General features: G+C 39.6%; 1 protein-coding gene and 1 long non-coding RNA gene across 2 annotated transcripts; both read left to right on the top strand.

The window, feature by feature from the left end:
- Positions 1-3,404: 3,404 nt before the first annotated feature.
- On the top strand, positions 3,405-6,053 carry LOC129359901 (uncharacterized). The gene is made up of 4 exons (XR_008605965.1): positions 3,405-3,565; positions 4,510-4,536; positions 5,168-5,258; positions 5,421-6,053. It is a non-coding gene; the product is annotated as an uncharacterized LOC129359901 (long non-coding RNA).
- Positions 6,054-6,886: 833 nt separating this feature from the next.
- On the top strand, positions 6,887-13,924 carry LOC129359594 (leucine-rich glioma-inactivated protein 1-like). The gene is made up of 8 exons (XM_055029331.1): positions 6,887-7,567; positions 7,775-7,846; positions 8,310-8,381; positions 8,468-8,539; positions 10,606-10,677; positions 11,077-11,246; positions 11,329-11,493; positions 11,577-13,924. Exons 1-8 carry the CDS (start codon positions 7,371-7,373, stop codon positions 12,392-12,394), a joined length of 1,638 nt encoding a protein of 545 aa, XP_054885306.1. The 5' UTR covers positions 6,887-7,370; the 3' UTR covers positions 12,395-13,924.
- The last annotated feature ends 32 nt before the right edge of the window (positions 13,925-13,956 follow it).

The raw sequence follows: 13,956 nt of genomic DNA, 5'->3' as shown, positions 1-13,956 counted from the left end.
TCAGACATGAAGCGGAGCTCTCTGTGTTCCCCCAGTGGAGAAAGCCATAACAAAGTAAAGGCCAAATGCCAGAGGTGAAGTGCCTTGTAAAATCTATGTGTATAATTAATCATTCAAAGATCTGAAATATCTCCAAAGGGAGGAAGTGCATTGAAAAAGCTGGAAATGAAGTTATATAAGTCACAGAACACTTGCCCCAAATTCCACTGAAAGAATATGACTATACACACTGTGAATCATGACATTTATGAAACTCCATCACCAACCAGCACAACAATGAAATCCAGTGTTCTGAATGTAGTGCAGCAAAACTAAAAGTGAGAAAAACACTTTGGTTTCTCGGCTTCTCCAACTCGAGTCCACATTTTTCCTCTGAGAAGAAGAGACTTCTTTCTTCCTGGCACAATACACTTGCATACCATCAAAATATGACATCCAGACCAGCCCCCCACCCCTACCCCTCGAAACGCCCTGCTTTCATTTGTACAGGCAGAACTGTAAACTGGCACTGGGCATCTAATGGTGTAATCACATCAGGGACAGGGAGACAGGAGGTGGAGAACACAGTGTATTTATTTAGAGACCTTTTAAAAAGCTTCTTCCCAGACAGACCTGGTGCGCATACAGTGAGTAAACATATTAATCCTACAACTCTAATGGGATCTGAGGAATTATGTGGTGAAGACTCCCAGAAGTCTTCTCAGCATGCATTTCTGGCAAAGAGGAAGAGGCCTTGTCAATGTGATGTTCTGCAGGCAAATACAGTGGAACCCAAGCTGTGATGCATGTCAGCTGTTTGAATGATTAGCGCTAATAATAGCCGAGGACTCAGTTTATTGGAAGATCTGAATAAATCCAATAAAGAAACTATTTTCAACCCAGAATGTCATCCGGCAGAAAGATGCATCCGTGGGCTCTACCATTTACATTGATTATTTTAATTCCTGCATTAGTGCATGGAGGGAATCTGCCTGCGACTTTGCTAAGGTGTTAAGGAGGCCAAGCTTTCTTTTCCAGCTGCCTTGATGCTCTTCATTGTAGGCGCTGATGTATCTCATCTCCCTCCTAACATCACCTCAGAGGTATTGATAGTTTTGCTGTGTTGGCAGATGTCAGGTCCTGATGGAAAAAGAAATCAGTTTGTCAGCAGAGGAAGCACGAGGTGTGGAAGAATTTCCCGGTAGACGGTGACGTTGACTCTGGACTTGATTTAGCGCAGTGACCCACCAACGTCAGATCTCTTAGCTCCCATGCAACTGAAACATGTTGGTTTCTGTGTTCCTGCTCTCTTCCTCCAGACTCTGGAGACTTCATTTCTTTCATCTGAAAAGAGGAATTGGAACCACTGATAAACAGCTGATCAACATTCCAGCTCTCTTTCGTCTTAGCTTAGGTAAAACTTTTCTAAAATTTCTGGTTCTGAAGTGGATAACCCAACGAGTAACAATGTTGTGGATCATGTCCTGAATTCTGAATTCTTCTACGAGTGGTGGCTCCAAAAAAATCAAAAAACAAAACTTCAACAGGATGTTATTCAATTCTGCCATCCTGTTTGTCCCTCTTGCTTGAACACATGTCTCTACCACACTTTTTCCTTCCACTCAACTTTCCATAAGTATGCTTGGAAAGTTGAAACTCTGAACTGCCATCTTCTTTACCTATGACCTTTTCATAGGTCATAGGTAATATGACCTTTTCATAGGTCATAGGTAATATGACCTTTCCATAGGTCATAGGTAAAGCATTAATGAATGCTTGCTGGGCAGCTGCATATTTTTTGTATTAGAATATATTTTATTCACTTTGTATTACATTCTAATTGTCAGAGAAACTATTGTTTTTTTTTTCTTGAAGGTCATAATAATAATCTAAATGAACAGGAATAGATGCTTGAAATATCACTTTGTGTGTACTGAATCAATGTGAGTTTGACTTTTCCAACTCGGTAACTTTTATGATGATGTTCTAATTTACAGAGATGAAACTTTAGATTGAAAGGGGCCGAGGGGTCTTTGTGTTAGCAGAACAGATGTCTGAAGGACTTCCCTTCCCGCAGCATCCTTTCAGCAAAGCCTCAAACATTATGAGCATCTTCCTGTCACCATGGCAACCGGGAGGCAGCCAGGAGATGCGCCAAAATGATACTTATTTATCTGAAAACAAGCGTTTAAACGTATCTAAGGCTAATGGGCTTGTAATAAGACAGTACGTTGCAGGCGCATTTCCATCAGACGGCAACAATCAATTTTAACCCGGTTTTGCACGCCGCTTCCCGCATGGACAGCTTAGGCAGCGTCTGCACCATTCAGGCAGCAATCCGCTGCTTCGTGTTGGAGTTTCATTTATAGTGATTATCTGTGCTGTGCGTATGCTGATTGACAGAGGGAGCAACAACAACAAAAAAAATACCCCATAAAACCAGATCCGCCTGCCCATTGGGCGGAATCCTCCAGGCGCTTGACATCGAGCGCGTAGCTTTGGCTGAAACCATACACTGTAAAAAAGGAACCTCAGGGGTTATCACATTAACAAAAGAATATCATGTACTGTTAACTAAATAATTCCATGTTTGAGCCAAAAACATGATACAATCATGTTGCATAAACAAGATATTCCACAACTTCAACTTTTATAAAATTGAATCATGTTGAGCTAACATGATTCATTATAGTCAGACCGATCCTATGCTGAAGACCACGAGTGAGATCACGGGATATCACGCATGTTCACGCAAGATTACGGAAAATCACGGGATATCACGCGAGACAATCGGTTTTCTCTCGCAAATGGAATAAAATGTATTCAAGGTGAGATAACGTGATTCAATTACGTCAGCTAGATCTTCCGCCAAAAAAAAAAGAACGTCGGGGCATATTACATGAACAAAAGAATATCATGTACCTTTCACAATAATGTTGGGTTTGAAGCGAAAACGTGATAAAATCATGTTGGATAAACAAGATATTCCACGATTCACATTTATAAAATTGAATCATGTTGAGCTAACAGATTCATTATTGTCAGACTGATATTGTGCTGACGACAACGAGTGAGATCACGGCATATCACGCGAGAACACGCGAGACAATCGGTTTTCTCTCAACTGGACTAACGTGATTGAATGACGTTATCTCAACTTGAATAAATCTAATTAACATTTATATACCCACCGCGGGTGGTTCTTATCCTCTGAGCTCGGGTCCTCTACCAGAGGCCTGGGAGCTTGAGGGTCCTGCGCAGTATCTATATATATATATATATATATATATATATATATATATATATATATATATATATATATATATATATATATATATATATATATATATATATATATATATAAAATTTTATTCAATATCAATATTTGTCAAAGTTAATCTAATTAAAAAAACACAGTGACGTCAGTTCCAAAGCGCTATTGTGTCAGACTCATCTCCCGCTGAAGAGGATCCAGCGACATCAAGAGATTACGGAAAATCACGCGAGATAACTGGCTTGCACCTTGTTGGGTTTTTTCAAGGGCAGAGGGGAGATTCCTGGCGTGCATCCACTTAATTTGAAGAAGGTAAGAGTCAAACTATTTTCATCCAAAATCCATATAAAAATATGTAACTTAAAATTCTCTACCATTTGCACCATTTTCTAATTGTTCCATACTTGTGTCACATTATTTCATGTTCTGTAGATTAAGTCGGTTAGGTTAAGGCAGATAGCTTTTTGTTTACATTTATCGCCGCACCATGTTAGGTACATTCTGTGCGAAAAAACTCTGCAGAGCCATATGTAGTGTACAAAGCTGCTGCCAGAGACACAAATGGACCCCAGAAATGTCACAGTTTTGCTCCTCCTGAGCTCCCTGGAGGTTTAGTGGATTTTTAACACACTGATCTAACATCAGTCTATTTCTAACTATTTTAATTCTATTTCAGTAATGTTACTATGGAGGTAAATGTAGATACACACTTTGGTACCTTTCTATCATCATCGAGATTCTTAATTAATTATGGTAAAAAAGTCCTACATTTCAGTCGGTGAAACCTGCAGAAAGCATTGCTTTCTGAGCTTTGTTAAATGTTCCTAAAATACCTGTTAGTTATGGATTTCTAGTATATTTTGTCAGGCTAAAACTCTCAATGGATTATCCATTATTACAGACTTGAGCTTTCTATTTTTTTTCTTTAAAATACATATTCCTCTGCTGTAAAGATGTTGGGGGTTTTTTGGACTCTTCTTTGTTGTCCCCAAATAATTGTAGCTCAGAAACAATATTGAAGTTCATTGGTTTAATTTTGAAATGTTGATGTTTTTTTGTGTTGATTGTGCTCATTTTGACCTTTGTTACTATTGCTTTCTACCATGTTCAATTCACCATTGTTCTGCACATACGTGCTTGCATGTGTCCAGTGGTTATATTCATGAGGCATTCAAGGGACTTGTACTAAAAGATACAACTCAGTTCAGTATGAATTGCATATTTTAATGGCTGAAAATATATCTGATCTCTTTCAGAACATCACCTGTCTGTAATCCACCTGCGTAAGTTCTGGTCAAGGGGCTCATCGGCTATCAAGTTATAGATTTCAGTGGCTAATAGTAAGTTTTGCCAGATCTAAAGTGACTGAATGTAGTGTTAGAGAGCTTATAGAGCTAGGGTTCAGCTAAACTTTTATTTGGCCAGTCTGTTTTATTTGTCTTTATTTGCGTGGGGATGTGGAAATGTAAGGAGTGTAGTCTCTCTCTGTCTCGTAGATATGACCTGTTAAAACATTTTACACTTAAACACCGGCATATGCGACGTTATCCATGCCCACACATAGACTGTCCATGTACTTGTAAGACATGGAATGCTTGCATATTCATTTAAGTAGAAGGATATAGACTGTGTTGACCATTCTGTACTTTTCACATATTTCTTTGGTGATATATTCATGTCTTTATTTAAACCTCTAACAGCTTCAGTTAGATGTTTAAATGATATGTTATACTCCATTTTAGTCATGGCATAATGAAGGGATACTAACAATTTTAAATATCTTTCAAACAGACTGCAAGCCACTGATCACTTTTGTTGTGACTTCCTTTGAATGCAGCTATGCTTTCAAGTGTGTGAACCTATACTGCTGGAGTTTTGAGATTGTTCTCATTGTTTTTTGATCTGCATATTTAGGATGACACTGCTGAGGGCAGATGAGAGTGCATCCTCAAAGGTCTGTGTGTACCTAAATGAAGATCCAGAGAAGCTGGTGAGGGAGTACATGGTATGTTAAATTGTTTTTGTGTTTACAATAGAACTCCTAAGAGTTGTTAAAATACTTTCACCAACTAAGGTCCATGAGTGACTCAATCAATGTCAGTCTAATTTATTTATTTAATTACATGTGAATTGTCTCCCCCCCAATACCCTTCCCTAACTCCCTTAGGACGTTGATGAATGAAATGGCCAAAGCCGAGACTGTCCTCGGAATCGTCATTTGAGCAGAGGGTGCAGAGGCTGCCGATGCACATCTGGATGTTGGGATTGTCTTGGAGGAGGTGGAAGTTATGAACAGCTTGGGCAGTGTATCTTCTGCAATAGTGATGCTGCTGGGACTAATCTACGCACTAAACTTGAGCTACCCTCAAGTTTACATTTATCGCCGCACCATGTTAGGTACATTCTGTGCGAAAAAAGTCTGCAGAGCCATATGTAGTGTACAAAGCTAAACTTGAGCTACCCTCAAGTTTAGTGCGTTCAGAACTCAACTTGCTCAGTAACTCAAGCATACCTTTGAAGTAATACAGAAAATAATAATGAAATTGGATGGAAAGAACTTATCAAAGAAAGCACAAGTTCTCAATATGAAACTCGCTGCTAAGTTAAGTTTCATATGGAAAATGAGTGTTTAAAGTCTGCAGTAGAAAAGATTTATATTGTTACAGTTCTCTAAGTTGAGCAACTATACTGACATGTTTTATGTTGTAAAGAATTGGCTGGGAAATGAAACTGTAACCTTTTTGTAGTTGTTTTTTTATTTCAATGTCCAACTCAGCTGTGTTTTGTGCTGTGTAAAAAGACGATGTATAACAATTCTGCAAATACAATTGTGTTGTACCTTTTCTAATTGTTGAGTGTTCTTCCTACACTTTCACCTAGTGCTATCTTAAAATGCTTGATTAACGCTTGAAAAAATGTCTTTGAACTAACATCATGAAATAATGGAAAGGATTTCCACACGATTAACTAGCTGTCTTTTAGCATGAAGCATATTTGTTGAGCTAACTTGCTTTTAGTGAGTTGGACCTACTGAATCAGGTAGTGTGAAGGTACCATTGTAAAATAAGGTGGTTTCAACTAGATTCGTCTTAATGAAGTAACATCAATGATTTGGTCCTAAACATTGCAGATTAGTTGGGCTGGCTGTATTGCATTACACTGGGTCACGCTATAGTAACTCAGTTAAAGGAACCTTTAAAACATATGTTGAGCCAACACATTTCATTTGAATTTGAATAACCTTAATGAATGGAGTTGAGCCAACTCATTTGATTTACAATTATCCGTTGCATTACCATAATTCTGGTTAAGCCAACATATTTGGTTTAAATTAGAACAACCTTAATGAATTATGTTGCCAACTCATTTAATTTATATAAGAATAACCACAATATTATGTTGAGCCAACATGTTTGATTTAGAATCGCCCATCGAATCACCATAGTAACAAGTTGAGCCAACACATTTGCTTTACATTGGAATAATCTTAATAAATTAGGTTGACCTAACACATTTGCTTTAAATAAGAGTAACACAAGTACATGGTGCTGAAATAAAGCAAAGTAATCAGGTGGAAATCCTTTCCATAATTTTTTTATGTTCATCCAATGACTTATTTTTTCAGTGTAGGCGTGGTTTTTGGATCGAGATGCTCCGTCTGCTCCCGCTGGGATCCCCACCTGCCCTCACACCGCGTCTGTCACAGCGCCAGCTGGCGTCCCCCTCTGCTCCACACGCACCTCACCACACTTCTGATTAGTTCTCATCTGTGCACCAGAAGATACACGCTCGTGTTTTTTTTCTTTTTTTCTTCTTTTTTTTTTTTGGGTTTGTCTTTTGGTTTTTGTTTGTTTGTTGTTGTTTTTTCCTCGTTGTGTAATTGCAGATCAGAGGGTTGGGGACTCCGGGTTCGATCAGCCTCCACTCCCCCCCCCGGATCGGCGGCGAAGAAGACGCGCAGCCCGGTCGGTGGAGACGACAGGAGCGGACGGCGCGTCGCTCGGCCTCCTGGCAGCTGCAGCAGCAGCAGCGAGGGAAGGCAGGCAGCACGGCAGAGACCCTGGTTCATGTGTAGGGCTGCTCGACGCGCAAGTCGTGCCCGCAGAGCTTCCCGAGGATGGAAAATGCACGCAGAAAACCCAGGAGGTGGCTCTGGCTCGGTTTACTCGTGGTGGCTTCTGTGGTACCGTCAGCGGAGAGCAAAAGAGCCAGGCAGCAGCGCTGTCCCATGTCATGCACATGCACCAAAGATAACGCATTGTGCGAAAGCGCAGTGTCGATTCCTCGCAGCTTTCCCCCCGATGTCACATCTCTGTGAGTCCTTTTGTTTTCTTTCTGACTAGCATATTGCTTCGTTTCAAACATGTGCGATCAGTGGCTTTTCTGCAGGAGCAAAACAGCACAAAAATGCATTCCCCAAGGAACAGACTGCAATAACTGTTTTATAACAAGTCTGCTGTGGACCTGAACAGTGTGTTTTTTGTGTGTGTTTGTTTTATTTGTCGCATTTTACTCCCACAGATCATTCGTCAAGTCGGAATTCACCGAAATCGCCAAGGAGAGCTTCATCCACACCCCTGCCCTGCATCTCCTGTGAGAAATATCTTTGGAGCTTTTTTTATTTTTTAATTATGCTGTCATTTTCCTGAGTCTGATCAACGCCATGTTTAATTTTCCAAGACGTTTTCTTTCACAATACTTTAGACAGATAGGAAATGTTAGCACAAACAGATTCCTTTTTTTTTTTTATCATGGGAGGTCTGATCACTTTTCTCTACATGCAGCCAAGTTTTACCACATACACATGTGTGCATACATGCCATGTGGCACAGATGTATTTCAGGGAATTTCCTTCTTGATCTGAGTCATGCTTTGGCTCTGACTGAGCCACTAAAAAACAACTGCCTAAGACTGCCGGCAGGAATCCTCGAAATGTCTTGCTTCGTATTGCAAGATACTTTAGGGAAACATAGTGAGCAGAGGTTTTCTCACTGTTCTCTTGTCAGTACGTGACCCTGAGCAGTCAAATACTAAACACTGGGCTCTCTCTGCACAGCCTGTTCACAGCAAACAACCTGGAATCTATAAACGAGGATGCTTTCCTTGGACTTCCTCATCTCGAATATCTGTGAGTTTATGATAAAACTGTGACTGATATTCCTTCTACTTTTACAGTGTGTCTTCTCTGCTCATGCACTTACTTCTTTTTTTCAGATTCATAGAAACCAACCAAATCCAGACGATTTCGCCGTATGCTTTCCGGGGTCTGAAAACCCTGGTGCACCTGTAAGTACTTATTTTTGTTCTCTTTTTTCAAAAGGACATGAAAAGAAGATATAAAAACGCTGACAAAGGTTACTGCACAGCTTGTATTACCACAGAGACATTTCTCCGAACAATGTGCAGCTGGTAAAATCATTAGAAAGCAAAAAAAAAAAAAACATCCTTGTTAAGCAACTGCTCAGCATGTTTGCAGTATTCACACAGTGGCTCGCAAAACTGTTCATATATGTTGTATTTACATTTACCTTGTTACATTATTACTACGTTGTCACATTTGAAACGTTAACTTCAATGTAATGCTTGGGTATTTTGTGTGATAGACAATCATAAAACAGAGCATAGCTGAAGTGGTAGGAAGATTAAACATGTTGTTTTTTACATTTATTCACAAATTAAAGATCTAAAAAGTCTGACATGAATTTGTAATCACCATCCTTTTAATTACCTGTGCCCCTGCTAGTAAACAGACTACGATAAAGCATGCTGGTGGCAGTTTCAGATAGTATAGGTTGATTTCCTTCTGCAGGGACAGAGAAGCTAGTCAGAGTTAATGTGAAGATGGATGGAGTAATAAACAGAAAACCTGTTAGATCCATCACTAAGGTCAGAGGATATTTGTGTGTTAGGATAGTCTAGATACAAATCTAATTGTGAGTTTTATTCTTGAAATAAAGTCATGGAAGTTTTTACCACATAAGAAATATGGAGGACTAAAAGTCAACATAGCTCCTAACACACCATCACCATCATATCATGATGTGAGCATCATAATATGACAAACATATCATGACATACCATGTCATGACAAACACACAAACATTTGTTTGTGTGTGTGTTTGTAGTGAAAACTGTGAATTATTTTTCTTCATATGTACAATTATGCCATATCTTGTGCTGATTTATCCCATGAAACTCTTAATGAAATGTACTGAAGCTTGTTGTGACAGCCATTGCAGGTTTCTGTTGCTGTGGCCCACTTGTTTGAAGGTTGTTTTTCCTTCAGAGATGATAATCTGTTTGCCTTTGTGTAATGATTTCAGCTATTGTTGCCTTTCCATCATCTCAGAACAGTATGCCCATTCCCCTCAAAATTCAAAAAGACATTAAAGCCAACACACACTGGCTTTAATGTGTGTGTTTAAAGAAAAAGAAATGGATGCATGTAAAATTTAGCAGACGAGCAGTTTCTGAAAAACTTAAGACCAACCCATCAGCATGGAAGAAATCAGCTTGTGGCACTGCGTAGGTGTAAAAGTGACCTTGATAGGCTTCAGCTGCATTGTTTGACCTTGTGTCTCTCATTTTCCTATTTTCAATGCTCCATAGCTTATGCAGTCCTGGTTGGGTCAGATTACTGGTAAATGTAGCAAAGGAAGATCATGGTCATTGAACCAGCTTTTGGTATCTTTAGCACTGTGGGCAGGTGGGAAGTCCTGCTGGGAAATACAAATCAGCATGCCCATACAGCTTGTCCCCTGAGTGAAGCATGAAATGCTCTAGAATTTCCTGGTAGTTGTGTTGACTGTGGAGTTCAGAAAACACAGTGGAGCAACATGGCACCCTAAACCCAAACCGTCACTTACTGTGAAAACACAAACATTGGGCTTAAAGCAAGAGAGCCCTCTTTTCTCCAGACATCGAGACCTTGCTTCCCAAATGAAACTTTACTTTCATCTGAAAATGGGGGCATTTGGATCCTCTCAAGGGTGCAGTTATACCTGTTGAAAGTACACACTTCCTCCTTTTATTTTTTATGAAAATATTAGAGCTTTTATTCTGGTGATTTCATGATCTGTAAACCGTATTTATCAGTCTAATAAGAAAAAAAATGACTTGAAATATTTCAGTTTGTGTGTAATGAACCTATATAATAATTGAGTTGTACTTTTCAAAATGAGTAACTAAAAATATTTAACCTTTTCACAATATTTAAAGTTTGAGCTGTACCTATATTACATATACTCACTGCTTTGACATTACCTAATTTATTAAAAAAAATACACGTTTTTGTTTAAGATTAAGCTCTACAGTAAAATTGCAGTAAATATGCTCTCTTTTTTTTCCATCAGGAGTCTGGCCTTCAACAATCTGGAGACTCTCCCCAAAGATTTGTTCAAAGGTCTTGAGGCCTTGACAAAAGTGTAAGTATTATTCTTTGTTAAAGACAGAAACTAATACGATTATACACTTGATGCAATCTCTAATGTTGTACAATGAATAATGAGCTGTCCGTACAACTTTCTATTTTTAGAAATATGTATCATTCATTGCTCCTCCTTCACCGAGGTTTGACAAACGCGTAGGCAGCTGGAGCTTTTAGCGCCATTAAAATTACATGTGCTAGAGGAAGAGAGAGAAAGGAGGGAGAGGGGCTGCGGGCTATTATCCAGTGAAGATGTCCAGTCTTCCTTGATGTCGATGAAACCTCAAATTGAGGATGTCAGAGAAAGCCACCATCTGGAGCCTCAGAACGTTAAGCTCACTGCAGAACAGGAGGAGTGATTCTCTCCGATTTTCACACAATGGTTTTCTCCCTTCAGAGACTTGCGTGGGAATCATTTCTTGTGCGACTGTAAGCTGAAGTGGTTAGTGGAGTGGATATCTGGCACCAATGCCACCGTGGATCAGATTCACTGTAAGGGCCCGGCCTCACAGCTGGACAAAAAGATCAATGACCTGTCGCCGCAGTCCTTCGACTGCATCACCACAGGTGGAGCATTGACTCCTCACATTTATCCTTCTTTGCAGATTTTACTTTTACTTGTAAAGCTTTTTTTCTGTTTCCCTCACAGAGTTTTCTCCCTACCAGTCCCTAAAATTTGAATCCATATCAGTGGAAGCGTTTTCTTTCCGGAACGACCAGTATGTCGTCTTTGCCCAGCCATTTATCGGGAAGTGCGGCTTCCTTGAATGGGATCATGTCGAGATGAACTTCAGAAACTTTGACGATATTGACAGTAAGTAAAGTCAATTAGCTGCTTAAGTCTCAAACTAAAATTGTCATTAAAAGCAGGAACCAATGGGTTGCATGTTTTTCCAGGTACATCCACTGTGATCTGCAAACCTCTTGTCATTGACAACCAGCTGTTCATCATCGTGGCTCAGCTGTTCGGAGGCTCCCACATCTACAAGCGGGACACCTCTGCCAACAAATTCATCAAGCTTCAAGGCATTGATGTCCTGAAAATCCGCAAGCCAAATGACGTTGAGACGTTCCGGATCGATGGAGAGTCCTTCTTCGTCATAGCTGACAGCTCCAAGGCTGGTTCCACCACCATCTACAAGTGGAACGGCAATGGCTTCTACTCCCATCAGTCCCTCCACCCATGGTACCGTGACACTGACGTGGAGTACCTAGAGATCTCCTCCAAACCTCACCTGATCCTGTCCAGCAGCTCCCAGAGGCCTGTCATCTACCAGTGGAACAAAGCCGCCAAGATTTTCGACAGACGAACCGACATCCCGGAGATGGAGGACGTTTATGCCGTCAAGCACTTTCAGGTCAAGACTGATCTCTACATTTGCTTGACGCGCTTCATTGGTGACTCCAAGGTGATGCGCTGGGATGGCGCCCTCTTCAAAGAATTACAGACCATGCCCTCCCGAGGCTCCATGGTGTTCCAGCCCTTCACTGTAGGAAGCTGGCAGTACGCCATTCTGGGCAGCGACTACTCTTTCACCCAGGTGTACCGCTGGGATGCCAAGAAGGGCGAGTTTGTTCGCTTCCAGGAGCTGAACATTCAGGCGCCAAGGGCATTTTCTCCAGTTTTCATTGACAACCGTCAGTTTCTGCTGGCCTCCAGTTTCAAAGGGAAAACTCAGATATACGAGCATTTAGTCATTGATCTGAGTAATTGATTGTTTTTTTAATTATTATTATTGAATGGTTAGTTATTTTTGTGATCTTTTTTGTGTACATACAAAAGTCTGTAATAGGAGATGGAGAGCTAAGCAACTCAGAAATTTATGGTCCTAAGTTTAGAAATTTATATTCACTCATTTTTAAAAATCTATCACAATTTCTGCATGACAAGTTTTAAAATAACAAATACATTTCTCAAGCCAAATATCTGATTGAGAGGCATGTATCCTAGGTTAGGATTAGATCCAATATTTTCTCAGAACATAAATGCATGAAAGGCCAGAAGCTGGCCATCAATCCAACCCAACAAATCGAAAACTGGCCTTAAAAGGTTTACACCAATTTGTGATCAAGCTTTTACAATATTTAACAGTTTATACAGTTATTGTCTAATATTACATAGTGATTTACAAAAGACAAAATCTACTTTTTAAACTACTAACATGTTTTAACTGAACAAATCTGCCGAAACTCAATGTTTACATTTTTCTGTCTTTCCATTTGTACGCTGCCAAGATTTGTATTAGATGCTTTTGTAAGTGTAGAGATGGTCCAGGGCAGACAGGGTTGTATTTGTTAAAAGACGATAGGATTGTGTTATGCAAAAAAATGTAAAAGAACAAGAAACATTTCCTAAGTGTTCGATACCGTTTTACCATATTCCTAAAGTTTAGATCCAAAAGTTTACTTTAAATTTGTGGCAGATATCTCTGCAGTGGCTTCAAGTGTAGAGCTGACAAAAAACTGTAAACTGTAGGGAAGGATGGATGGATCAACTTGGATGGAGAAACTAGAGCATAGATAGATTTAGGGATAATTCAGTAGTAGGGAAATGGTTATGCAGGCATATTGATGGATGGATTAAACTAATGTACAGGTGATACTGTTTATGGATGACAAATGGTTGCAATAATGTACCAAAAGATGGATGGACAGAATGGAGTGTGGACAAATGAGCAGATGCACAAAACATAGATTCATGAATGATGAGGGAAAAAAGGATAGAAGTTTAAACATATGGAGGAATATCTGGATGGACAAAACAGATGAATGGATGAACAATCATAAGCAAATGGACAGACTGATGAATGTACTAATTGGATGAAAGGATGGACAGACAGGCTGAAAGATAGACGGACATTGAACCAATTGTACTGGGAAGAATTTGGATATACACATCTTTCAAGACTCAGCTTTAGTTTTTAGTTCCCTTCCAGACTGGGAACACACCTGAATCTTATTCCAGGCTGAGTAGAAACTCTGCATCCCAGCGCATTGTGAGTCTACCTGTATATCCTTGCAACTTCCTTTTTATTGTTAATGGTTTGTAAAGTGTTTAAAGTATTGAGCAGTTTTTCATAAATGGCAACTATTTGAATTATTTTTGAGCTACTTAAAATGATAGTGAAATGATAAAGAGACTGTTCATATTCTATAATTATCATGTGCGCAAAATACATAGTTTGTGTCATGACTAAGATAAACCTTATGTTATTTGGAGTCAATAAAAGAGTTACTTAATCTGAGAGCTTCCTGCTTATTAACGTCAGTGTTGCAT

The sequence above is a fragment of the Poeciliopsis prolifica genome, unplaced genomic scaffold (genome assembly GCF_027474105.1).
Source record: "Poeciliopsis prolifica strain line A6 unplaced genomic scaffold, Auburn_PproV2 SCAFFOLD005, whole genome shotgun sequence".
Lineage (NCBI taxonomy): Eukaryota > Metazoa > Chordata > Actinopteri > Cyprinodontiformes > Poeciliidae > Poeciliopsis > Poeciliopsis prolifica.
This window is presented reverse-complemented; position numbering and strand designations above follow the sequence as displayed.

What these genes read in the sequence shown, in the direction of transcription:
- LOC129359594 (XM_055029331.1), top strand. Translation starts at nt 7,371, where the DNA reads ATGGAAAATGCACGCAGAAAACCCAGGAGGTGGCTCTGGCTCGGTTTA. An exon ending in CTTCGACTGCATCACCACAG is followed by an intron (nt 11,247 to 11,328) that starts GTGGAGCATTGA and finishes TTTCCCTCACAG; the next exon opens with AGTTTTCTCCCTACCAGTCC. An exon ending in AAACTTTGACGATATTGACA is followed by an intron (nt 11,494 to 11,576) that starts GTAAGTAAAGTC and finishes ATGTTTTTCCAG; the next exon opens with GTACATCCACTGTGATCTGC.